Genomic DNA, 27,569 nt, shown 5'->3' on the forward strand with positions numbered 1-27,569 from the left:
TAAGAAAAAATATCAATTAGATACAACAAGTAATTTTGTTCGTCTGTATCCATATGTGTGAGACAAACATTTGACCATAAATTATACATTTTCGCTTACAAATACAATACATGGGGTTATACATATGTATGCATTATAACTAATACTATACATATACACATTTAAAAATACACATTTGGAGCTTGTAATTTTTTTAAATAATTATAATTAGATTATGGCTTTGTCTGTTGTCTGTATTGATATGGTCATGAGATAGATATTTTTGTAAACTATTTAAATGCTACAATACATTACTACGCATACAATACCTACTTACATAATTTCTACTATAAAATATGTATATACACTTATGTATGTATTTATCTTAAGTACTCGTACATTCAAGATGAATATGTTTAAAGTAGCTCCGTGCAATGCGAATACGTTTCGAACGCGGACATTTTACAAATCGGTTTCTCGCAAAAGTGCCAAATCCTGGGCAGCTCGCGCCGGCATTCGTGTAGCGCTTGTGATGCACGGTCGGCATATTTCAGCGACGAGTATTGCTGCTGTAGACACGGCAGGCTGGGTGCGTGCATTTCTCGATATAACATTTTTCGCGTCATATCTCGGTAATCGTTGGATCATTCCTGCTTACCGCTAATACAGTGCGGCGATAGCGAGCTGATAGAGCTGCCACACATCGAAGAGGCCTCGTGGCTGTTCGACATGCTGAGCGCTTGCGCTGGAAAGCCGAATATATGGCTGCTGAGCGGCGTACCCGTTGGGCTGTCCAGATCCATGGCGGGATTGATGCGTTTCTCCTTCTGCCGCCGATTGCAGAACCACACGCGCACCACTTCCTTGTCCATATTCAGCCTTTCCGCCAAATTGTTTATATCCTCCGAGGTGGGTTTGCAGTTGACCATGAACGCCTTTTCGAGCGAGCTGCGCACGTTCGTTTCGATGGAGGTGCGTTTCTTGCGACGGCGTCCGATTATATTTTCCGGTGTGGTGAGCGTTGTGGTCATCGAGCTGAGCGAGAAAACGCCGCCTGTCTTTGTGATTGTATTGTCGGCATCCTCCAGCCACTTTTGCAGCAGCGGTTTCAGCTTACACATGTTTTTGAAGCTGAGGTTGAGCGCCTCAAATCGGGAGATTGTGGTTTGCGAGAAATCATTGCCGTAAAGCTTGCCCATGGCTAAACCGACATCGCCTTGCGTGAAGCCGAGTTTTATGCGGCGTTGTTTAAACGTTTTGGCAAACTGCTCCAATTCTTCGAGGTCGGTCGTCTCTTCGGGCGATTGGTCGAGACTGCGAGCGGCGGCGGCGGCGGCGGATAGCGCATTCGCTCCTAAAGCTTTGCAGTTTTGTGGCGTACTACTGAAACTCATGGCTGTGGAGCCGGGCAGCGAACTGGGGAATATGGAAGACATGCCGGGTGTGTTTGGCGTTAAAATGGCGCTGCCCATTTGCAGACCGACGGCCGAATTGGGTGGTGTGGTCTGTTGTGAAGTATTTTCGCCACTCTCTTGTTCATCGTGCGTGTGATTGTAGGCTTTGGAGTGGTTATGCCGACATACTGGACTCAGCGAGGGACTGCGCAGTGGTGATGATGCCAAAGGTGTGGAAAAGTGCTTTGATTCCCTGACTGGCGTGCCATGCGGTTTACGGCCCGCCGTCTGTTCATCACCTTCGAAACGCTGCTGGAGTTCTTGCTGCAACTGTTGCTGCTGCTTCAATTGTTGCAATGCTTGAAACTGCGCCATTGCTTGCAGCGAGTTTTGTAGCAGAAAATGTGATGAAGTGGGATTTTGAAAGTTATCCGGCGTTACCTGGCGCATCATCTCAACATAACTTTGCAGCTGCAGCTGGAAAGCTTGCTGGATCTCAGTGGCGCCAAGGCTGGGGGACGCAATACCAAGATGATTTTGCAGCAGTAACGGTGCGAGTGGACCCTGGAGTGCAGCAAATAGGTTGGAGGTACTCTCGGACAGCTGTGGATGCTGATTTTCAGCGTTCCTCGCGGCAAAGTTTTCTGGCGTTGCGGAGCGGCTTGGCGATCGCGTTGGCTTCTTTGGTGATTGTCGTGCTAGGTTGAGTACTTCGCCTGCCGCTGCATCAACCTCCAGCCGACGCTTTTTACCCCCGCTCTTCGTTGGCAGCACACATCGCTTCAATTGCTCCCCACATTCGGTATCTTCGCGACACTCACTTGTTTTCCCTGCAAAGAAACAGCGTATAGATAAAAATTACAAGAAGTCAGTTATGTTAGGAAATAAATATTTTGGTTTTCAATTTTCCAATTCAATGGAGCTACTGTTGCTCATTGCTTTCAACCCAGATGCTTCAAACTCTCAAACTCAACTCAACCCCTTCACGAGCAGAAACCACAAAGCTAACGGACAGCGCCGCCTCCAGCACACTTACACATACATACATATATACTTGCGCATAAGCGTGGAACTTCAACTGGAGCATAATTCAATTTGACCATAGGACAAATTGAATATTCCAAAGATGTTTAACACTGGCTCAATGGAGCAACGGAAAAAGGTTCTTGTCTTTCATCAATTTTCAATATTTTTTCAAGGAGGCAAATTTTATTCAAACTTCCGAGTGAGTGCTTACGGAATATTGCCCTAGCTACAATGTGCCCTTCGAACAGCCTACTTGGTCTTGAATGGCGCGCGCATTTGGGTTTGTGATAACTGCTTTACAGGGGTCTTCTTCGCAGGTTTTTTTTTGATAGTTGTGCGGACATGCAGCACCCAATTCTGTCAGATACCAAACAGCAAAAAAAAGAAGAGAAAATAATTTATTCCTTGTGTGGGCTGACTTATGTTGGCTAATTTTAAGGCATTTAGAAAATTCGCTCATGTATAATAATTGCCAATTTATGTGTGTGTATGATGACCTAGCGCTATCGGTATTTGTAGCTGCACATTCGCCGGTTGCGTTGTCTAGTTGGCCGTTGGGCGGGTGATTGCTTTCGCAAGCTTTAGCGATTTGATGCGCTAGAATTTCAATTTTCAACAAGTTTTGATTTACCTACAGTGGGTTGTACATTTGGGTATTTCTCGTAGTAAATATATTCGCAAGAATGTTCGCGTGTGGGAACATAAGGGAAATTAAATTATTTTATAAAAATTACACAGTGCTACAGACAAAAGTCATGAAATACACCCGAAACAAAAATTAGTGTAGTTTGAAGCTATGGTCGAGTACAATATGAAAATAGGTGCCGTAAATTCCTGAACCTTCCCTTTTTTTCAAAACAACCGTTGTGTTCGTACTTTTTGCACTTATCTATTAACAGCTTGAATATTTTTCATCTGATTTTAAAATCCGAACATGTTTTGAAAAGAGGATTGATGGACTTTTGAAATGATTTAAAACATTTCCTCTATAAAAAATATATTTCTTTGAAAGTATCATATGCTTTAGCTACCAATGTTTAAATTAGTATAAATCAAAAGTTAATTTTTTATTAGTGAGATATTCGCTTTATTTCTCGCATCTCACCATTTCAAAATCTTAATAGAAAAAACTCTTTCTGTGAATGCCGAAGTTGCAAGAATAGAAAGCATAAGCGAAATAATTTTTAGTAAATTTGGTAAATCTTTCTCAGTATTTTTAAAAATGTTGCCATTTTCGATCTGTGGACTCTTTGTTTAAAAGTATATTTTTTAAATATTAATATTTCAGTATAAATGTCATCCATTTTAAAACATTTCTTTCTTACAAATGACTGAAATATATTTATATTTATAATTGAAGAAATATAGTATTTTTGCATACTATATTTTTTTGAAACAATATATAGTACGCAGACCCAAAAAATAGTACAATACTATATATTATAGTATGGTTGGCAACCCTTGTGCTGACACTTTTTTCCAAGGTTTAACGTATCATTTTTGTTGTTATTTAATTTTGGTTAATCTTTTTTTTTAACAAAACCCGTGTAAATACAAGTTACCAACTTTGTGCAATATTAAAAAAATTCCACAAACTTTTGTACAAATTTCAAGCTTTTTTAAAAATTCTAAAAATTCCACCGTAGTTTTTAGCCATTTGAAACTTGCACGCCACAAATCGGAGGAGAAGCTCGGCCAATCTATTATTATTATATAGAGAAATATTTGGTTATTCACACAATTGGGAAACGATTCGCACCAAATTTGGGCAAATTCCCAATCGTGTGACACTGCCTTTAAACTTGTATTAGTATGGATGTTGGTAAAGAATGAACTATAAAAAACTAAACAAAATTAAATAACAACCAAAGAAATATTTTAAAACTTGTCAAAATTTGGTGCGGCTATAATTTTTTCGACTACTGTACATAAGTTGACTATGGTTACTCGGCCGTGCAATCATAGTAGCACAATGCCACTAATATTTGACTTACAAACAAATTATGGGCCGGAATTTCAAAATTTTAACCCTGTTTGTGTGAAATAATTTATTTTTATCAGTATTTTTCTTTTAATCAATCTATGTTGAAAAGGCGTCATCGGAGGTGTTCATTTTGTGCTTTACTAGTAGATGACATTGGTCATGATGATAATTTTTGATACTAAAAGCTGAAAGAAAACATAGATTACCTTGTAAGGTGCTTACTTATTTTCCCAGGTTGCTAAAAAGTTCGTTAATTTTTTTGATTTTTGTTACTTCGTGTTATTTGTATTAAATTGAAACACCTTTTTTAATTACAAAAATGTTAAAATTAATGAAAACGATTTCAAAGAAATAGGAACTAAGAGTGAGAGGCCAAAAGTGTGTCAAAGGAAGGTCAAACATAGTTTTAGTTGACCTTCAACCTTCATTCTTTGGAATATGGGTTGCAAATGAAAGAAACGTTCTGCATATTGTACGTACTTTCGAAACGATTACTCCAAAGGTTAATTTATTTTATAAAAAATCTGTTAATATTAATATGAACGCTATATTTGAAATCAGTAGATTGCGACCGATTCCAATTTTTTTTAAGGTACCAATGCCGATGCCGATTCCGATACCGATTCCATAAAAAATTACTAATAAATGTATTAATTTATAAAATCAGTTAATTTAAACGGAGTTAACAAAACAAAAGAAAAAAATAATAATTTAATTAATTGGCTTGTTATGCAACATTTCATACACATGTATGTACATATATATACATATATGTATATTAGCGTGGGCCGAAAATCCGCTTTTTTAGAATTTTGATTGGTAATAGCAAAAATATGGTTCATTATGCTCTAAAAAATATCTGTGTGAAATGTGAAAGTTTTTGGTCCATATCCTAGGCTCGCCCAAGTCCATCAAAGTTCAAGTACTAAAAAAATTTTTTTTTTAGCTAACTTCGATTCTCTACAAAAAGGTAAAGTTTATTGCAATTTTAGTAAAAAATGTATTACTTAATTTATTAGTTAATTTTTATTTTTTGGCCATATTGAACTTTGATTGGGCGAGCCTAAGATATTGACCGAAAATTGTCATATTTCACACAGATTGTTTTTAGAGCATAGTGAACCATATTTTTGCTATTACCAATCAAAATTCTAAAAAAGCGGATTTCCGGCCCACGCTAATGTATATGTAAAAATATATGTACATATATCACATTTATGTATGTAAATTACATAAAACACTTTTTGATTTGGTGCTAAGCAAGAAATATTTAAACCGAAAGTACACAACGTCCATTGCGTCACCGACCCCGTCAGTCACCCTCATTACCAGCGTCAACGGTGCTTATGTGGCGTAAAATCAAAAACTCACTGTTGCTCTTTGCAAAAATTACGTTTTTACTTTTCTTTCATCCTATTTTACATTTGTTATTTAAATAAATTTAAAAATTTTCACAAACTGAAAAATTTTTGGTTCAAATATGTAAACAAAACACAGAATAGTTGGCACTTGACGCAGACGCATAAGCAAAGCTGAAAGTTTAGCTAATTTGTGCGCCACCGTCACCGTCGGTTTTGTTCATGTAACTTCCTTCATACAAATACACCAGTTCAACTATTTTGATAACTGACGGTGACGGTGACGCAATGGACGCTATGTACTTTCACTTTTAGGAAAATAAAATTTAATTTCGTTTTGTACCAAAATACACTATTTTGCATTCAATGCATAAGAACTTATATGCTAGGTATGTTAGAAAATTTCTGCTTATTTTCACCAAAATTTCAAACTTTTTAATCAGAATTTTGGTATGCAGTTTTGTAGACCATTTAATTCTAGTATAATGAAGTGCAAGTTTCAAACTGCTATAAGATCCCGTTAATTTTTTGCAATATTTTTTCCTTTCAGTGTTCTCCATATAAAAGGAAATTTTCAAACATACTTTTGTATGGAAAAACGTGAAACGCCTTCAACCAAAAAAAAAAAACATTTTTGTGAGCTGTCTGCAAATGTTTTATAATGCTGGCTGTCGGTTCCAAAGATTCGGTAAAGAATCGGCGAAAAAACGCCGATGCCGATGCCGGTGCTCAATTCTGTGCCGATACTAGCCGATGCCGATGCCGATTAATTGGTCGGACTGTAGAAATCAGCATAAAGGGATGCCCGAAGCAATTAAGCCATAGAAATCAGTAAGGAAGAAATGGCCTTAAACAATACAAGTGACTATAAATCGTTCCAATTGTTTTTATTCATACGCATACATATATATGCACCTAAATAGTAGATATAGTATACCATGTGCATTAGGGTGGTTCAAATTTTTTCCCAGCCCAGAACTGAAGATTATTTTTGATAAAAATAAGATAATTATTTTGATTAAAAGATAAGAAGAATCGGTTAAAATATAACCGTACCGCCAGGGCTTTGAAGTTTTCCATATATTTCATATCGGGAAATGGCAGTGGACGCTCAGAATTCTTAAGTAATTTGTTCTTGAAATAATTAAGATTCTGGACGGCTTTCAAAATTTAATTATCATGTATTACATATGTATGTGCAGGGCTACCAAGAGAAAGTCCGGACCCGGTACTAAATATGTCCCGGAACCCTCACGACTCCAAATATTTTTGTTTAAATTAATTAAAAAAAAAGTGTATCAACTTATCATGTTTTTCACTGAAAGCTCCGGGCCCGTGCCCTTTCAATAGTGTTAAGAAAACTTAAGTCAAATCTTAAAGTTAAGTCTTCTGGACAATTAAGATTTCCGAACTCAAGAACTGGCGCTTTCACATATGTTAGTGTTTGGTCGAGCTTCACCTCCGATTTGTGGCGTGCGCCATGTTGATCCCTTTGTGGGATCTACAGTTTTACGCCGACTCCGAACTGCGATCGTACCTATTTTTATGAGAAGTTGTTTTTCATGACAGAAATACACTCGGAGGTTTGCCATTGCCGACCGCTGTTAAGAAAAAAACCTTTTTTCTATATTTTTTGCGATGTTGCGTTGACCAGGGCTTGAACCCAGGCCCTACGGAGTGGAAGCGCGCACTGCTTACCTCTACACCACAGCGGCCGCCGAGCTCAAGAATTGTGAGTCTCCAATTAAAATTTTTTCGTAGAATTAAATAAAATCGCTAAAGCTACATATTTTTTTATCGAATAAAAATATTCAAAGAATAAAATTATGATGCATATACTATATCAGACTTATTGAATTAATTAGACCAAGTTAGGTGGAAATCGATAAAGCCACGCCCATTTTCAAAATTATGTATTATTATAATATAATTATCTGCTAAGAGGTTATTGCAAACATCGATTTTCGGTAAACTACCGTTATATGGGGTGGACGGAGAGACAGACATAATCGATTTCCTTTTTCTTTCTGAGCAGTTTGGAATATATACATATATATGTCCATATCTATCTCTAAACCGTTATGCGAACAAAGTAACATACCATTTTACACAAGTCCGGTTGGGTATAAACATTTGTTTCATGACCCCACCACGCACGTTTTTAAAAAGTTGTTGGTAAAATCTTAAATTTCATCATAATTCTATTACTGGAAATTTTTTTGAAGGGAAAATTTATCTATATTCGATCCAAAAATAACGACTTTATAGCAATTCTACGAAAAAATGTAATTTCGGATTTCAAAATAAAAATAAATAAATAAAAATAAATTTTCCTTTTCCTATAATTCTAGGGGTGGCAGCAAGAAAATTCCAAAAAGATGATTTTCCTGTGTATTTTTGGACCACCTTAATGTGCATGCATATGCAGTTGCCGATGTTTTATTTTATGATTCTGGCGCTGCAATTGCATTTCCAAACCCAACACAGGACATCTGCGTTTTTGTGCTCATTTGCGTCGGATTGCACTCAGCTGTGCGTGTGAGGTAGCAAAAAAGACACCTGGAGAGTAGTAGAGTGTACAGCATAGCTTTAAATGCACCACGCAAGGATCATCAATACATGCTGATTTATTCTTTATTTTTTATTTTTTATTTCTTACTGTCGTACAGAGTTTCTCTTACTTAGTTACTTCTAGTCAGAAATCTTTGATTTGCTTTTGTTGTATGTATATGTATATAAAATCAAAGCAAAATCGAAGTAAAGTCGATCTTGACACAGCGTGAGGTGTTAGAACAAAGTGGATTCGGTTGAAAAATAAGTAACTGACTTTTGGTTAAGGTGAAATTTCAATGCTTCTAAATATTTTTATGAGAAGCAAAATGAAATACTATGCCAAAACAAGTTTGTATTCTTTTCTAAATAAGCAGCACAGAAACAAAAGAGTAGCGCTCTTAAACTTTCATTTTGTCAACTACTTTCTACTTTCATTCTTCGCACCCCTTTCGCACTGCTACGTTTCACCCTATAACGGCCCTTGAGCGCGCAAGCACTGCAATATGATTTCACCGACATAATGCAACCAGAATGTAAGTCAATGCAATTGAAACCCCCCGAGGACATTTCACACTCTTTATGCTGGTTCAGAATGAAACGAAGATGTTAATGAAATGCCACAATTTAAAGCAATGCGTTTTCGGAGCGGGACAGCGCTATACACATAGAAGCTTTGCTTTTATTTCAACTACGCAGCGCAAACCCCCTTCACACTATGCCCGTTATACCCGTTCCTTTGCAATGGCAATGGGCGAGAAGGGATGATAATTTGTAGCGCCTGATCACAGACCAATCAAATGTATACCCCTCATTTTAAATTTTCAAACAATCGATGGTACATGTAGAGGATTAATTTTTTTCTTCGCTATGTGCCATGTGAAACCAACACATTCCAGTTTGTTAGGGGTAGTTATGCGTTTAGAAATTTACAAACCATAAAAAAATGCGATTTATAAAATGGGAAAATGAAATTATCTCAGTTGAGATACTAAAAATAAAATAAGAACAAGAACAATAAAAAATCAGTGCCATAATGAATCGAATGCTACCCCAGAGATGCTACTTTTTTGCGTGGATAATTGACCACAAAGTCTGTGCGACTTAGAGCGAAATACTTTTTGAGGGTATGTGTAACTTCATAGTCAATAATTGGCTATAAATTAAAAATGTATCAAAACTTAGTTGCTAATTTTTTAGTATTGTTCCACACATAAAACAGCTGTACGAATGAATACAGTTCTGCGTTCATTCAGGGATGAGTGCATTATGTCACCTAAACTATATTCAGGCTATTTGAAAACCGGATGTTTGCGTTAACGAAGCTGTGTCCGTCGCAAAAAAAACCATCGAAATCGATCCATTGTCCTTCGCTTTAAAAGGATTTGAACTATCTTTTAATTAAATCAATTGGCCATCAGCGAAATTTCAAAATGTGGGTTGGGTTATAGTTGATATCAATCATAACCCGTTAATTATTACAAGTTGACGTTAACCCTTATTTATCGAATACTAATTTCTGATGAGGTTCTAGAAAAAAATGAAACTGCAAAAAACAAGAAAGCGCAAATAATGCAAAGCTGGCGCGGGAGAGGCACGTGATTGGCGTTCAAGCATAGTTGAGGGCAAAGTCAAAGCAGAAAGGAAAACACAGAGTCGAATTCATATGCATTGAAATAATTTACTAAATCAGCGTAAAAAACAAGCATTCACATATACCTACATATATACATACATATGTACTTACAATTTCACATACATACTTAAATAGTTATATCCGCGTAACGTATAAAATCAATTATTTGCGCGCGATTAATCAATCATACATAGTTACCGGAAGTTATGGAGATTGTTTTCTATTTTTTCGTTTGTTAAAAAACGCATGTCACGATTTTACATCAAAGTCCTTCTTCCCTTTTTGACATGACACACAAAACCATTTAACTACATTGAGGAATTTGAATGTAAAAAATGGGGAAATTCTTTGTTTCTTTAATTTTTTGGGAAATTATGAATACGTTTGGAAATTTGAGTAATGCTTTTTATTTGTATATGACGAAGTGACAAGGCATTTCTACGGGTATTACTAACTATCGAGCAGCTGTCGATGAGTAGACAATTGTTGAATTGTTGCTGGGGTAAACGTTTATGTAGTTTGATCTTGCATATTGATTTGTTATGATTCTATTTAATTACACCTTGGAATTGGATGTACATACATACATACATACATGTGTACATACATACATACATACATACATGTGTACATACATATGTATGTATGTTAATAGAACGAGATATTGTAAATTTTACGACAGCATACCACGCAAGGCGGCCGCTTTGGCGTAGTGGTAAGCAGTGCGCGCCACCACACCGCAGGGCCTGGGTTCAAGCCCGGTTCAACTCAAAATCAAAAAATAAAAAACAAAAAAAAATAAAATGTTTTTCTAATAGCGGTCGCTCCTTGGCAGAAAATGGCAAACCTCCGAGTGTATTTCTGCCATGAAAAACAGCTTCTCATAAAAATACAATCGAAGTTCGCAGTCAGGGTAAAACTGTAGGTCCCTCCGCTTTGTGTTACAACATCAAGGCGCACGCCATAAGGAGAAGCTCGGCCAAACACAACATACATGCATATGTATGTATAAGCGCCAATCAATTATTATTATAGCACGCTTGGTAAGGTAGCGCAAGATCGCCAGTAAAGCAAGGCATGTTTAGCATGAATGCTTGCTAAGTATAAGCAAATTTGTATACGTCCTTTCAACCTCTCCTCAAGAACCTAAGGCAATGTTGAAGAGCTATGCCGTCATTTGGAAAAGTGTAATAGACTCGTAGGCTCTTTATTATTCTCGAACTGCAGCTGCTGTAATTGAGTATACTTACATACATGACTTGTCTCATGGGTGATTAACTCGGTTTTTCAAACCGGTTTCCACCGTTTTTTTTTTTTTTTGGAAATCTATAGGTGGGTTTTGAAGTCTGGATTTTTCGAGTATCGAATAAAACGGATTTTTTGACGAACAAACTGTTTTTTTTTCATTTAAAACAAAGCCAATAAAAGTTTTAAGTTTTCTAGTTTAAGGAAAGCCCCTAAATAGTTTTAAAATTATATCCTAGGATGTTTGGGAATGAGCAGTATATCATATTTGATTCCAATAAATGAATGCTTGGCGCTTAAATTGTTTCTATTAGTTTGGCCGAGCTTCTCTTAAAATTCGTGCTCTGCTTTTATATGGCAGAAGTACACTCGGAGGTTTGCCATTGTCTGCCGACGGCTGGCAGCTATTTGAAAAAATTTTTGTTGATGTTACTGGGACCAGAAATTTAACCAGGGATCTCCCGAGTAGCAGTAGGCACTTCTAAGCACTCGGCTACGGCAGCAAGATCACTACTCAAAACAGGAAAAAGTCAGAAAAAATGCAGTAAAATATTAAAAAAAACCAAACGTGAATTTTTAACTTATTCTTATTTGTTTTAATTTTGATCTAGAAAAACTTTGTACTTATTTTGCTTTGCTCTTTTCTGTTTATATTTATTGCAATTTTTGTTCATGACTTCATGCCAATGTAAGTATTTTCACTGTATAAAAACTATGTAAAATAAAACCGGGTTATCCGGTTTTTTCTTATTTTCAAAATCGTCAACCGGTTTTTTTTCAAATTGCAATTTTTTGAATAACTCGAAAACCGGTTTTGGAAAAGGGCGAATAACATAAGTTTTGCCGTTAACACTATCAAATTGACACCTGTATAGTCGTTTTGGTTCTTTTTAATATAACAAAGAAAAATGTGTCAATGTTAGAACGAAAACTATCATTTAGAAAAGATGATTAGTGAGGAAAAATAGATACTCGAAATTTTCACGTTGATGGCTAAATAGCATAGAACTACAGAGGAATTCTGACAATCGCTACGCAATTTTTTTTAAGCCAAAATTTTCTAAATGAAGAGCAGTGGGGCCTAAAAGTATACAGCATGGAAAAGTAATAGCTGCAATGCGTAATCAACCAAATTTTGCAGTATGAGGGGCATGTAACTAGATATTGCGTGTTGTTGGGCGCACCTGCCATTCGTTTGCAGATTTTTGGCGATCAAAATTACCGATAGCGAACGTTGGAATCCGGCAGTTTTCTTTGATTGCAGTAGCAGTATGGTGTCGACATCCAAAAATATCTAATTTGTTATACATATCTCCTTCCATTTGTATGTACATCTTCGCGCCAACCAACAGCCTCTATAGCAGCCAGGCCGGGCAGTTCACATTCACCCCGTGTGGTAGTTCGTCTACCCAAAAAAGAAACCCTCAGACCATGCGACTTATAAAATATGAACCACGCTTTAAAATTATATTAAATAAAAAATGTAAAATGTTTATACGAATTAAACGATTTTGTAACACTTTTGCCCCCAGATACGTCTTAAGTCGCTAAAGTACGGGAAGACTTCTTTCATTCGAACATGCAAGAACTGCACAAATTCTGGGATGAGGCCTGCATACCATCCATATTTTGAGGAGGTCATCGATCCCTCTTAACGTTCCACATTTTCAATAATACCACGCACATTTACTTCTCGTTCCTAAGTCTTTCTTTGTTGTTATTTAATGAACTTCTTTACAGTGTTAGTATGTTCACAATCTCCCGCAGCGAATCGCTATAATTCTGAAAAAAGGAATCGTTAAGTCATTTTCAAATCGACTTTTAAGCGACACTATTAATTGATCGAAAACTTAGATATACAATTTTCTATAAGCTTATCGGGAGCTTGCACTATCGCGCAATATGTGGCTCGTCAAGTTCCAATTCATCAATAGCTTTAACGCCTTCTTGCCGTATAAATAGCATAAAACTTTGTATTACGACATACACACAGAACATGATTTACTGCTATAATCCTTCCGAGACTTCCTTGTTACAGCTGTACCAATTTGGATATTTAAAAAGAATTTTTGCAATTATGTATACATCTAGAGAGCTGAAACTTCATTAAAGCGTTATGTGTACGTTTAGCAATGAATTAATGGAACTTTTTACATGCTTTCATAACTCGTATATCGGTGGGAGTGGCTAAGGTACATCTATACCTTCATTGGCATCGTTGATACAATTGTATCACCAACATATTCATGGAAAATGTAGAAATTTGTTACATACTTTTGTAAAGTCCGAAAGGAGCGCTAGGTGAGTAAGAAATATGAGCTTCAAAAACAAAAAATGTGTGAATCTTAAAAACAATAAAGATTCAAAATTTATGTCTAAGCCTGTTTGTACAGACATGGAAAATATTTAGGAAACAAAAAATAAACAAATATACATATGTTCAGAAATAGGTATATATGGACACATGTACATAGGTATGACATTTGAAAATATTGTTTGCACTTTTGCAAATATGGCTCTAACGTGATTTCAATAGGAGTCATAGAACAAGGCAAATAAGACTCAAAGAACAATCTGAAATAAGAGTCCGAGAGTAGCTATTTATGAGGCCAATAAGAGCCATTTAAGAGCCTCAAAAAAGAGACTGATATTATTCATATTTGGGGCCAAATTTGTCTTAAAAAGTCTGAAATGAGCCGCATATGAGGCCAATAAGAGTCCGGTATGACTCATATTCAGGCTCATTTGGTGTATGAATTTAAGCTCATATAAGTAAGCCAACCTTCGGAGGAAGGAAAACACCTTCATTTCGGACTCTTAAATGTGTTCATTATGAGAGTAAAGGCTTCGAAATAGGAATCCTTAATGACTCATTTATGACTCAAAATGTTTGCTGGGTAAATTACATATGTATATTTTAAAAAACACCCATTAGAATAATATAATATATTATATATTTCACTTTCGTAAGTCCGTATTGAAATGCTTCTATGCGGGTAAATATGTATGTATGGCCATAATTATACTAAGTACAAAATCAGTGTTGCCACAAAAAAATTACTAAATTCCTCAAAAAGAAATGAATAATGAAATTATTTTTTATGCCTTGGTTTGTATATAATATTTTTGCAACTATATCAGTGCTCAATCTGATCCTCAAGTCAGTCCTACACATTTTTAAACTACAAAATATTCGTTCTACTGAAGCATTAGAAAAGGGCTATATTAGTAATGCAGATATAATTTTATTTAATTGGGAAACTTATATGAACCTGAAGAATCTTTTAATTCAAAAACTTTTTTCTTATAATTTTCTGCATCTAATGAAGATTCAATATGGATATCCTTATGATCGAACAATGCGTGTTCTCTCCATTCGTTACCAATATTTAACAAGTTCAAAATAAATTGAAAATATAACGATGGAATGAGAAAAATTATCGATAACATTTTGAATATTTAGCAGCAAATGCGCGAAATATCCCTTTGCTTAAGGCTATTAATGTTGGGGCTGTTTTAATACTTGACAGGCAGTTTGAGGGAATTGTGAACAAAAATCAAAATTTGTTGATTTTCTAGCCGCCATGTTGACGCTTGATCAAACACCTTACCCATAATTATAACACACGAATTTTTATACCCGAGCGCACTTGTGCACAAAGGTATTATAACTTTGTTCACATAACGGTTGTTTGTAACAGACAAAACGAAGCGAGATAGATATAGACAAATGTATACATAAATGATCAGAATGAAAAGAGAAATCGATTAAGCGGTGACTGTCCGTCCGTCCGTCTGTGCACACGATAACTCGAGTAAAAAATGAGATATCTTAACGAAACTAGGTACGTGCACTTCCTTCTGGCGTAGAACGAATGGTATTGAAAATAGGCAAAATCGGACAATAACCACGCCTACCTCCCATATAACGGTAATTTTCAGAAATACGAAAACTGCGATATTTTAGAAACTACTGAAGATTATTCACTCAAAATTGATATTTACAATAAGTTTTAGACGAAAAATAAGAATATTATACATTTTTGGAAAATGGGCGTAGCCACGCCCACTTATGGTTACATGTGTATATCTTGGTAACCGCTGCACCAATTTCTTCCAAACTTGGCACAGTTGTTAACCTTGGTATAACATACGAGTTGGCAGAAAATTAAAAAAAAAAAATAAAATAACCACGCCCACATCCCATATAACGGTAATTTAGAGAAATTCGAAATCTTCGATAAATCAGTAATTATTGAAGCTAATTTATTCAAAATTGGTGCTTGTAACAATACTTTACCAAGAAATACGTTTAGGATAAAACTTTGAAAAATGGGCGTGGCACCGCCTACTTATGATCACATATATGTATCTCGGTAACCGTTCTACCAATTTGTACCAAACTCGGTATGGTTATTGTGCTTGCCATATAGAAGCAAAACGTTGAAAATTATTGAAATCGAACTAAAATTACGGCCGCTTTCATATAACAGTAAATTTCAGAAATGCTTTAAACTTCAATATCTCGAAATTTAAGGACGTTAATTTACTCAAAATTGATACACCCCGGTTTACCACATAGCGGTAGCTTTCGGAAAGGTGAAAAACATATATTTAAACTTGCGCCGGGTATTTAATGTTTTTTTTTTTACTTTTGATTTTTATATTTAACGAATGATACGTTGTACTGCAAAGGTCTTGGAGTATTTTTGTAGATAATTGAACGCTGTACAAAAAAGGTCAAGTCATATTTCGATAAGTCAACTCGGTCAAAAGTTATTCGAGGTCAAATAGAATTCACCATTTCTTCGACTTTGAGCTCGAATAACCTTTGAGCGAGCTGACTTATCGCAAAATGACTTCAGATCATTTTTGTAAAGCGTTCAATTATCTACAAAAATATTCTAAGACCTTACAGTACAACGTATCGTTCGTTAAATATAAAAAGGAGCAAAAAGCATTTTTCGATTTCGCATGAGAATAATCAGGAATTTTTATTTTTTTTACTTCTGATTTTTATATTTAACGAACGATACGTTATACTAACGGGTGATTTTTTAAGAGCTTGATAACTTTTTTTTAAAAAAAACGCATAAAATTTGCAAAATCTCATCGGTTCTTTATTTGAAACGTTAGATTGGTCCATGACATTTACTTTTTGAAGATAATTTCATTTAAATGTTGACCGCGGCTGCGTCTTAGGTGGTCCATTCGGAAAGTCCAATTTTGGGCAACTTTTTCGAGCATTTCGGCCGGAATAGNAATAAACAAATCGCAGAAATACACAAATCTCTTTTTAAATACGTGACAACGCTTCTAATTCAGTTCAGAAATAAAGCCTTTTTAAACCTATTTCATTTGATATACATATTTCTAATAATTTCTTTAGCTATTAAATAATTTGAGTTTATCTTTTTGAACAGATGGAAACACTTTTTAATATTCTGAATATTGAAACTAAGGATATCCTACCACTTTCGCTTCACGCCATATTTTAATATTTCATTTAACTTATGCATACTTTAATTAAAGTCAAATTTTAAAACAGTTAGCAACCCTATTACAAATATTTTAAAACCAAAACCTTGTTAAACCTTTTTCGATTGACACACATATTGCGATACGCATTTAAATTATGTATCTAATTCCCTTAATTTAAGTTGAATTTAATTTCTAAAACATATTGCAACCCACTTAAATAAAGTTCAGAAAAAAACATTTTAAACCGATGTAAATGTATACCCATACTTTAATAATTCATTTGACATATTAAATAATTTGAGTTAAACTTTTTACACAGGTTGTAAATGTTCAAACTAAATATTTCTTAATACTCCACTACCGCCAGTACTTCAATATTTCATATAATTTCATTTAATTCGACTTTTCAACAGATGGCAATCCGAATTGGTTACTTACAAAAAAAAATCTGTCGATAGGTTTGGAATTTTATCTTTGAAACACCATACTTTTCTTTGAAATCGCTTCATTAGTTCTCGTGCAATAAGCGTTTTCGTGAAGCCCTAAAAATTAAAACTACAACATTTTAGCATAGCCTCCATATCGAAACGAAATACGTATTCCACGTCAAAAATTGCAACTTCAGTAAGAATTCCCAACCCTTTACAGTTTATAAAGTGCCATAAATGTGTCAACTTTCAGGAAAGGTAAGGGAATTAAGAGTTATCCCTTCAACGGCAAAACCACAGTTTAGGTTTGCGTCTGTAAATACCTTGAATGGGGAATGCAACCCAAACTAAGCTGATTTAAAATAAAATAAATTAAAATTTTAGTTAAGCTAATCAAATAGGTCTTAATTGAAAGCACTCGTACAATTTTGTTCATAACCGATTACAATAACGTGTTATAAATTTAAACACTTCATTAAACATCAAACACCTTCAATTGTCTTTTTTTTAAACACTCACATGGTCTCCTTTCAATACATAGAAACCAACAAAAAATATCTAATAGTTAAGCCAATTTCAGTAAATCCCTTTCTTTTTTTAAAGTACGATTATGAGTGCGTAACAAAAAAAAAATAATAATAAAAAATCACTTTGACACGCGCCAACACCAATAAAACCTCAATTAATTTCACGCAACTCCCAATTCAATTGGGCTTTTATAAAAAGGTAAACACCGTCATTACAGCACCCTTTAATTTTCTCATAAATCGCCGAACCGCTTACGCATATTCACACTTACACACCACATTAATATGCACACTATAATTTGAATATATGATAGGCAAATAAACGCACCTATTCCCAAAAAAAGGTAAACACTGCCAACATACTTATGAACATACATACATATACATATGTACATAAGTGGGAAGCAAAACACGAATGAAGAGCACTCGAGTAAAAAACGCGAAAGGGTGCATTAATGAGCTTCAATTGGCTTGGTGCATGGAGAAAAAAGGGTAAGTGGTAGCTGCTTTGCTTTCGTTGTTTTGTGTGAAATGCGCAACAGTTGCCTCCACCGCCGACCCTCATCCAACCGCTTCACAGTGTTTTGCATACAGAGTATGGTATGTATCTACATATGTATGTATGTATGTAAATGCATGAAGGGTTACACACTTCACACTTTTTATTGGACTCAGTGATTCCACCAATGATTTGCCTATATGCATATCCGATTATGTGCGGGCATACAGGCATAGTTATGTAAATAAAAAAATGAGCGACAGCAGAACGACAACCCTTTTTGATGTGGGTATCTTCATACTTGGTTATTTGTGTGCGCGTGTGTGCTGGTTAATAAGGACACTTTAACACAATGCTTGAGCCCCTTGAAATATGCTTGTGCGCAAGGTAACTACTGAGCTGGCGTTTGTTATGCAAACCGAAGAGGTGGTGCGATATGATTAAAATACCGTTTAATTTTAATTGCCGCCGCTGTCACTACATTTGCGTCATCATAACAAAGTGCCCTCGTCATTTGCCTACAATCGAAGGTCAGATGGCGACAAATTTACATAACCTTAAAACCTTCAAACAAAATATGCGCAATCATTGAAATATTTGGTAATTTGTAGTAATTCATAGTGTGCGTGGAAAGTGTGGAATGCAATGGTGCAATATCGTTAGGGGTTAGTTTTAAGTGCACGTAGAGTACCTACATACAAGCGCACAAATGCTTGAGTAGACATTTTGTGTAGGTAGATTCATATTAATGACATAAAATTATGCATGTGTGCTTATCAAAAGAAAAATCAATTTTTCGATGCAAAACATGAAATTTCGCCAGTTGTTTAATTGTATGAGTTTTGCATGGATATCCTCGCATTAGAAACGCATGTACATACAAACATGGAAAAAAGTAAGCATACAAATATTTTTAAAAATAATGCATATGTGTTTATAGACACAGTATATATAGTGAAAATTTAAATAGTTCATAAGATGACTAGTTTCATCAGAGCCCTTCTTTGATTACATCTAAACTAGTTCAAAGAAATGTGTTTTAAAGCATTATTTATGGATGCGCGCAGAGTAAAACCTCCTTCTATTCGCCCCTGGCCTAGAAAGTAAAGTCGAATCTGTGTATATATAAGGTAGACGCACCCAGAGGAATTCAAAATGAGTTGGAATATAAATACGCCTTAAGGAATAGATCTATATTGACCTCTGATTTGTTCCTACGTATTTCCACGTAGGTGTGGGAGAGGATCTGGGGGGGAAGATTTTGAGAAACATTTAAGGAATGGACTCAGTTGTATATGAGGGTTTGAGATTGCGTCTCCTGCACTAAACTGTCCGTAAACCCTAAATTTAAATTTAAATTGACTGGATGGTCTCCTGTGTGACACTGTTTAATGAAACCAATAATTATGCATGCGATAAATAGAGCCTCAGGGCAGCATATCAGGCAGTACTTGACTTTTTTCTGGACCGCTTATGAATACTGTTAGTAACGAGCTACATTTTAGGAAACTGTTTTGCTGATGAACTGACTAAATATACAAGACACTGAGGTCTTCTTAAGCCAACTAAGTGACATAACTCGCTAAGGTTAGGGGTGTCGACCTGATAATGTGCTGTGCGAATGTATGAGGTATGACAGGTTGGGCCTCAGAAGCATATTGGCCCATTATGAAAGGCATCTGTGAGTGCCTGACCAGTCACGTCTACCACTGGAATTACACAAGAGCCCAGTTAAACCATTTTCTATCACAGATGAAATTTGGGAGATCCTATAGTTCTATTCCATCTTTGCCAAGCAAGGAACTAATTCTTTACTCGATAACATTAGAGATCTGGTCATCAACTCTTCTTTATTCAAAGAACTTCCGCAGTTAGGACGTGTTGGTATGTTCATTCCGTTGGATTGTTCGTGTAGCGGACTAAGGACCCACAGGTTTACTTAGTATCAGTAGATCTTAAATTGCTGTTGTAAAAGAATCTGCCTAACTGACGCCTAGATAGTCATTTCATCAGCTCTACTTCTGCGTTAAAATTTGCTATTGTTTCGACTTTTGCCTCTGCCGCTGTTTCAGGGTTGATGGGGTAGAATAATTTCAGCCGTTTCTTCTTGGCATATTACGAAAATTCAATTGTCGAATAGCGGCTTTAAAGGCCCACCTTTGAGATTTGAACAAGTTTTGAGTTAGTCTAAACATATCTTGTTTTACTGCCGGGTTGCTACGTATGCAGCCCCTATAAGTATGTATATATGTATGTCATTGAACGCACAGAGACTGGATGATGACCACTCAGCTGCAGGGGTGTCACAGGGGGGTTTGGAATTTTAATTTCGCCGAATTATGGCCATTGTACCATTGTTCTTTGTAAGTTTATATGCATGCTTGTGAGTATGTATGAAATGTTATTTGAACTATGAAAATAACCTCAGCCCGCTGCTGATTTGATGTGTCATGGGTTTTGCATGTGACAAATTGTCATTGTGATTACCAACGCAATGCGATGCATTAATGTACACATACCTAGAGTGAGGGTTGGCAGCGGGTCAAGTTTAGTGCGAAAGGCAACATTTTGTATGTAAATAAACGCATTTGTATGTATTCTGATGTACATATTTTATTACCGGCAATGATAGTAAAATTTTAGATAGATGTGCTAGATGACATTATTTGGACATGTGCAGAGGAGCATATAAAATATCGCTGCAATCAGTGTCCAGTCCAGCCGTTTTGCATTTCAACGTAGGAAATGTATTGCAGGCGGAAAATTAAAATTGCGAATCATGCGAACATACATCCATCTTTTGTATAGCATAATGGTACCTATTTAACCTTTGTTGAAAATTTTGCACACAAAACAAATGGATTTTAGCAACTGTTACAATATCCCATGAAATAAGTTATTAAGATAGTTTTTGAGTTTTGAGTGGTTTTCAGTATTTAAGTGGAAAACGCCTCAGTATTTATGTATATTAAAAAAGACTCGAAATCATTGGAAGTCATATGATATGGTGATGGAAGGCATGAGAAAACGACTTTTCAAACCTCCATACGTCCCAAAAGATTCTAAACAATTCTTTATTTACTCATAAAGCAATACTCTGGGAGAATTGTTCCTTTTCTAAGGACCGTATTCCTAATAAATTTAGGGCCGGTTACTTAATGTCTGGTTAACACTAACTACAGGTTAAACATCGTTACCGACGTCATCGACTCACTGCAATATGTTATTGATAACGATGTTTAACGTATAGTTAGTGTTAACCAGACATTGAGAAACTGGCCCTTAAGGTATTATTGTTCAATTTCTTTCATACATATCTATGTGTTGCAAAAAGTCTAGCCAGTTCTAATCATGTCTCTATGAACTGCGACTCAAATGACTAATCCAACCATTAAATATAAAGAGCAGCCTGTTTGATAACCCAAACTTACTAATCCGCTCTGCTACTAATTACAAATGCTTCCGTATAGATTATAACAATTCTTTATTCATTGTTCTCCACTTGGGATTTTTAAACGTTCTATCACTTTTGACATTTTTTTCACTAAATTTCACAAGAGAAATACTTAGCCCGAGTGTGTTTAAACTCAGAGTCATGCTTCTCAATATTGCGAGCCTTCGACTTCAGGGACTTACAAAGACGGGGATAATATTCCTACTTTACCTAGGAAGGAGAGTGAAATGATTTACATGAAAATTTTCAAATATATAATACAGACTTTATAAAGAGTGTAAATTAGTAAAAAATAAAATTTGAGCTGCCCTTCTCCAAATTTTGGAAACGCCTTGTATAATTGAAACGATTCTGGAGTACCTATCCTTATATTGGTAAAAATGTGCGAAAGAAATTATCACGAAATAATGCTTTAAGATTATCAATATGGTGTGGATACTAATAATGTTTTTACAATTTATGAAACTTAAAAACTTTAATATCTGTCAAAAAGTTTTGTGTATCGCTATTGAGCCTGAGATATTAATTGTTTCGTAAAGCAGTGGCTGATAAAAATAAATAAATAAAATTTTAAATTAAAATTAGGTCGAAAAATGTGAAGTGGGCCACTTAAAATCCTTTTATTTCGGATAACCAATTTAGTTACGTACTTTGGTAGAAGCCCAGGTAATATTTATTTCCCTATACTTTGTTTTGCAATAATCCTCTTATTTTGCGAAAAATTGCGATTTTAATATTAACATAATTTCTTTCATTGGTCATATCTCCTGAACGGGCTGAGATAACTTTATAATTTTGGTTCAAATAAAGTGGAAAACTCCATATTTTTTGTACAACTTTGAGAAAGTAAATATTTTTTTGCAATTTCGCGAAACAATTTTACATTTGGAAGAAGTACTTTTTTATCAGAAATTCAATAACTTGTGCTAAAAAGATGGAGCTTTTCACTTTATTTAAACCAAAATTATTAAGTTTTCGCTGCCCGCTCAGGAGATATGACCAATGAAAGAAATGATTATGGTAATATTAAACGAGCTCAATTTGGATTACGGGTATTTCCCGAATTTCTTTTTGTCGCGATCGTTTGAATTTGTGAGTTGTGTATTGTTTATTTGTTTAAAAAATATCAAAAAAATAGAAAAGGTCATCGCAAATCAGATTAAATTTACATAAAAAAGCTGAGTTTAAAAAAAAATAATTGGTGGCCATATGGTTGCCAACATTTGCTACGATATTTATAGTACTTTTTCAAAAAAAGTGGAAAAAATATAGTACAATTCATATATATATAGTATTTTATTTTTAATAGAAAGTAAAAACGATTTTTAAGTGATGGAAAATTTCTTCTTGTGAATGCCGAAGTTGTTGGAATAAAGAGTAGAAATGAAATAATTTTAAGTAAATTTGTTAATTCTTTCTCAGTTATGTTACCTTTTTTGATTATAAACTCACAATGACCTTTACTTTAAAGAATATTTCATCTAATATTGTTATTTCAGTATAAAGGTTATCCACTTTAATAAAAAAAATTTCGTGCAAATTACTGAAATATATAGTACGCCGACAGGAAAAATAGTACCATACTATATATAACAGTACGGTTGGCAACCCTAAGTGGGGACCACATATGAAGAAGGAAAAAATAAAAAAAACTCTCCTTAAGCTGGAATATGCTGGTACAAATTATATTTAAGTCTCTATTTTGTAACGTTGAAAACTAAGTCATTTAAATCCATTTAGGGTGTTATTTCCCAAAAACTCTATGATTACTATTGTATTTTTTTTAATGTTGAAAAACACTTAGAAAAGTTAATAGCTCGAAAAGGTCAATTAACCTTGGGAAATTTTGTTCAACTGTTTCGAGATTCTACTGTAATAAATAATAAATAGCCAAAACTTGTCCAAATGTGTGTGTCGTATTGCTATGACAAGCGCCTTAGTTAGTTATTATTGTTTTTTTTTTCGGAACATAATCAATTAGCTAGACCTACTAAACTAGTTCCTGAAGTTGATGATTTTTATCTTTTTCAGAGGCTACTTGTTTGTTGTCAATTAATATTGCTCAACTAGAATGAAAATAGAGTAATAGGAAACGCATACTAACCTCTACGGTATTCCGCTGGCAATTAAACTCAAATTCTGAAATACATAGTCCTGTTTCAAGAAAATATGGGGATACGTGGGCTTTTCTCTCATGGTCGGGCAGGAAAACACTTTTAGGAGCTCCCTAGTTCTTCTAGCTCAATTCAGACGTTGAACTAAGGGAGCATGTATTTTAGAAAGCATACTCCTTAAACTGTAGCCAATATATAACAATTCCATATAAGAGATATAGTCTAACAACATCTGTGTAAATCTTAAGGAAAATATTTGTTAAAATTTTAAACATTTTAATCAGGTTTTCTAGAATTGTCTTGAGTATGCAGTAGACTGCATCACCAAAAATAGTTGCGAGTTTTCCGCCGGGATTACAAAATTGATTATATTTTAAGACGCCCACCAAAATATTTCGGAAAGTATTAAGATTTAAGCGAGCTGGACCGATTTGAAAATACCTCCAAACATGGAGTTTTTAATGAATAAAAATAGTTTCTTAAAGAAATTTTTGAAAAAAGTCCCTTCAGATGACAAAACAGATTAGCAAAGAAATAAAAATGGTGAGAAAATACCTTTCCAATGATATCTCACAAGTCTAAATCGAAAGAGTTGAGGTTCAGTTATTCAAGTTTTTCTTATACCAATCTTTGAAAAAAAAGTTAAAAAACACCATCAAAAATCTCATTATTAGGATTCCGTTCAAAATTTTTTTATATTTTATTTTTAATATTTTTATGTAAATTTTTTAAGCTTAAACCGTTTTGTCATTTGAGGGGATTTTTTCAAAAACATCTTTAAGAAACTATTTTTATTCATAAAAAACTCCATTTTTGGAGGTATTTTCAAATCGGTCCAGCTCGCTTAAATCTTAATATTTTTCCGAAATATTTTGGTGAACGTCTTAAAATTAATAGATTTTATAATTCCAATGGAAAAACAGTACCGATTTTTTTTTGTATGGGGAGTGATGGAGACTATTATGCAGTTTTGTATCCCATGAAATTTTAGTAAAGTGCAAGTTTGAATAAGGATGGACTTACCGTTGATTTTTGGCAATTTTTTGTTCGCGGAGTTTTTTGTATGGAGAAAATGAGCAACACCTTCCACAAAAAAAAGTTTCCAAAAATCGAGTACCTTTGATTTTGTCTCTAAGAAATCTTATTAAAAAGCTTAAAATTTGATGAAACTTTGTCGAATTTGGCTAATTTTTTTTACAAAGTTTGCAATCTTGACTTACAAAGTCTGTGTTAGATAACGAGCTACATCAAAAATAATAAACATTAAATAATCGAAAGGGGATTAGACAAATAACACTAAAATGTCTGTTCCCTATTTATATTTTCGGCACTGTATCTACAGCTTATATTTTTCATATCCATGATTTTTTGAGAGAATTGGTATTATTATTTATAATTTCACTAAATTTGAGTTAGAATCGTTTCAATAAAAAAAAACCTAACAAATAACTATAAATACCTCAGACAATTTAGGTATGAATGATAGACTGCAATATAGTCCAGTTTGAAAGAATAGAACATAACCAAAGATCATAGAAAATAAGGATGCTGGCTATGTTTATGGCTCCCTTATATTCTATGTCCTTTGTGATAATGAAAGTGCTGCCACGTTTGTACGGAAAATTGTTTTTGGACCAGAGTACAGGGAGACTCTTATTAAATTAATAAAAAAAAACACTGAAAATTGGGATTTAATCGGTACAAATATGAAAAATCGGAACACTTCTACGTCCCGACTTTAAAAAAAAAAATTTAGCGGTACAATTTTTCAAAATCGGTACTGTCCGCCAAAATCGGTACGAATGGTCATCGTAATTATAAAGCATCTGAAATTTATTTAGTTTTTATCAAATAAAGACGAAATTCAATTTTTTTTAGATTTATCCGAATTTTCCGACACAAAGTTCCATTTTAAAAATTAGTCATTTTGGAGCTAAAATTCGATTTAAATTCGAATCTCGAAGCTTCGAATATCGTATTTACCCATCCCTAGTATCGATGGCTCATTACGTACGAATTTTCAATTTAATGAATGCAAATGTTTCCCTTTTCACTAATTCTGCTCGTGCCAGGCTCCAGACACGAGTGTGTGCCATTTTCAAATTCACCCAAACACACATACTCATACATATTCTGTAATAGTTTCTTGGGCATTTGGAGTTTACAATCCAACATATGTATGTATGTACAGAATGTGGCTAATGCAATCGAATGATATTGGCACGAGTTGGCGTTGTGCCCTTGCATCCTTTTCAAAATTGGAAAGAAAAATATTTGAGAGTTGCAACATCGACACAAGCGAAACGAATTTGCCCCCTCTTCTATCCACTCCTCGCTTGTAGTAGATTGGGTAGTTATTCCAATGAACTCTAATAAACTTCTCACTTCAAAACGATAATAAATTTTTGTATTCACGTGCTACGTGTACGTGGCCTCGTGAGCAAGGGATCGCCGCCGCATTTGTCGCACATCCTTAAAATAGTCCATATGTAGCGACAGCCTCGTCGTGTTGCGGGTACCCAGAATGATTGTGTGTGTGTGTTTAGGTGCGTGCGTGGATAGCTGTATGTGGAAATTAGCGAAAAGGAGAATTGATGGATGGAAGATGCATGTTGAAAGAATTGAGGCAACGGATTAAAGTAGCGAGGCGAGCACGCGTATGATTGTGCAGAAATATTTAAATCTCATATACCTAGGTCCCAAAACCCCGGGATTCTTAGCATATAATACCGCGAATTTCGGGATTTGTAACTTGCACTGATGGCAATAATGGAAACTCCTTTTCTTGACCAGTGTTGTCTGTATTTCTTTGTTTTTTATGTAATAACTAATATTTTTTATAAATGTCTAGCTCATTATACATATAACACCTTGTGATAGTAAATTTTACACACAAAAATCAATATACCTATTCGCGAAACCATGTGCCAAATGTAGTAAAATTGCGTTTTTAGTTTTTCACTCTGACGTCAGTAATACAAAAATTATTTAAAAATTCAGTGAAATGGGTCTCTAGGCCAGAAGTAGAAGTATGGGTAGCAAATTAAAGACGAAATTCTGTAGAATTTAAACAAGTTGATTTTTTTGGTGCATAACGACTGGTAAGTATTGAAAATATCCTTTTAAAATTTTATCCTTGAAATTTCGCAATATTTTTTGGTGAGAAATTATATGTTAAGGACTTATATAAACTCCATAACATCCTCGAAAATTCGTCCTTCTAACTTTATTAGCCTTAAAAATTATCTACCTATTCTTCCTTGTGAATCCAACAAATTTTATATATTTTTTTAAACTCAAAAGAAATTTCCTCTTTCATTTGGTATATTCCTGTTTTTTATTCTACATTGCATTGAATATTTTAATTTGGAATTAATCATATCTTTGAATTTACAAAGTTCCTTAAAATAAATCCTGACGTCAGAGAGAAAAAATAAAAACGCCACTTTAAATAAAAAAGTAGGTTTCAAACCCATTTATTTATTATTTATTTTATGGTAGGAGAGCTTCTCAAACAATATAGAAGCAATTTTTTCGATTTAAGTTGTTGAAATGTAATGAATATCTAATCCCGGGATCCCGAGATTGTGATAACGACATCCCGAAAATACCGGGATCGTAAAAAGCGAAAAAATTAACATCCCTAGTATGTATATGCATGTGTGCCGGGTACAGTATGAAGACATACACAAGCCTACCACGAGCGCGTGCGTTTTTAAAAAATAGTGAGAAAAATAAGCTAAGACTTTGGTTACTTACCCGATGCAGGCCGCAAAGGTGAAGGTGAGTTTCGCATGTGTCCAGTGAATGCATCTGTTGAGAAAATAAACAAAATTTAAATGTAAAAATTTATAAATATTGCAATATAATGTCTATAAGAAAATGTATACATCT

At 34.7% G+C, this 27,569-nt stretch overlaps 1 protein-coding gene across 1 annotated transcript; it reads right to left on the bottom strand.

Annotated features, from left to right (window-relative positions):
- Positions 1-27,485, bottom strand: LOC108367419 (POU domain protein 2-like). The gene is made up of 2 exons (XM_017622029.1): positions 27,435-27,485; positions 1-2,203 (listed from the first exon to the last, which is right to left on the bottom strand). The coding sequence occupies exons 1-2, from the start codon at positions 27,469-27,471 to the stop codon at positions 624-626; spliced, it is 1,617 nt and encodes a 538-aa protein (XP_017477518.1). The 5' UTR covers positions 27,472-27,485; the 3' UTR covers positions 1-623.
- Positions 27,486-27,569: the final 84 nt, after the last annotated feature.

Source organism: Rhagoletis zephyria, unplaced genomic scaffold (genome assembly GCF_001687245.7).
Source record: "Rhagoletis zephyria isolate East Lansing unplaced genomic scaffold, Rhagoletis_zephyria_1.1 Rzeph_scaffold_00044, whole genome shotgun sequence".
Classification (NCBI taxonomy): domain Eukaryota; kingdom Metazoa; phylum Arthropoda; class Insecta; order Diptera; family Tephritidae; genus Rhagoletis; species Rhagoletis zephyria.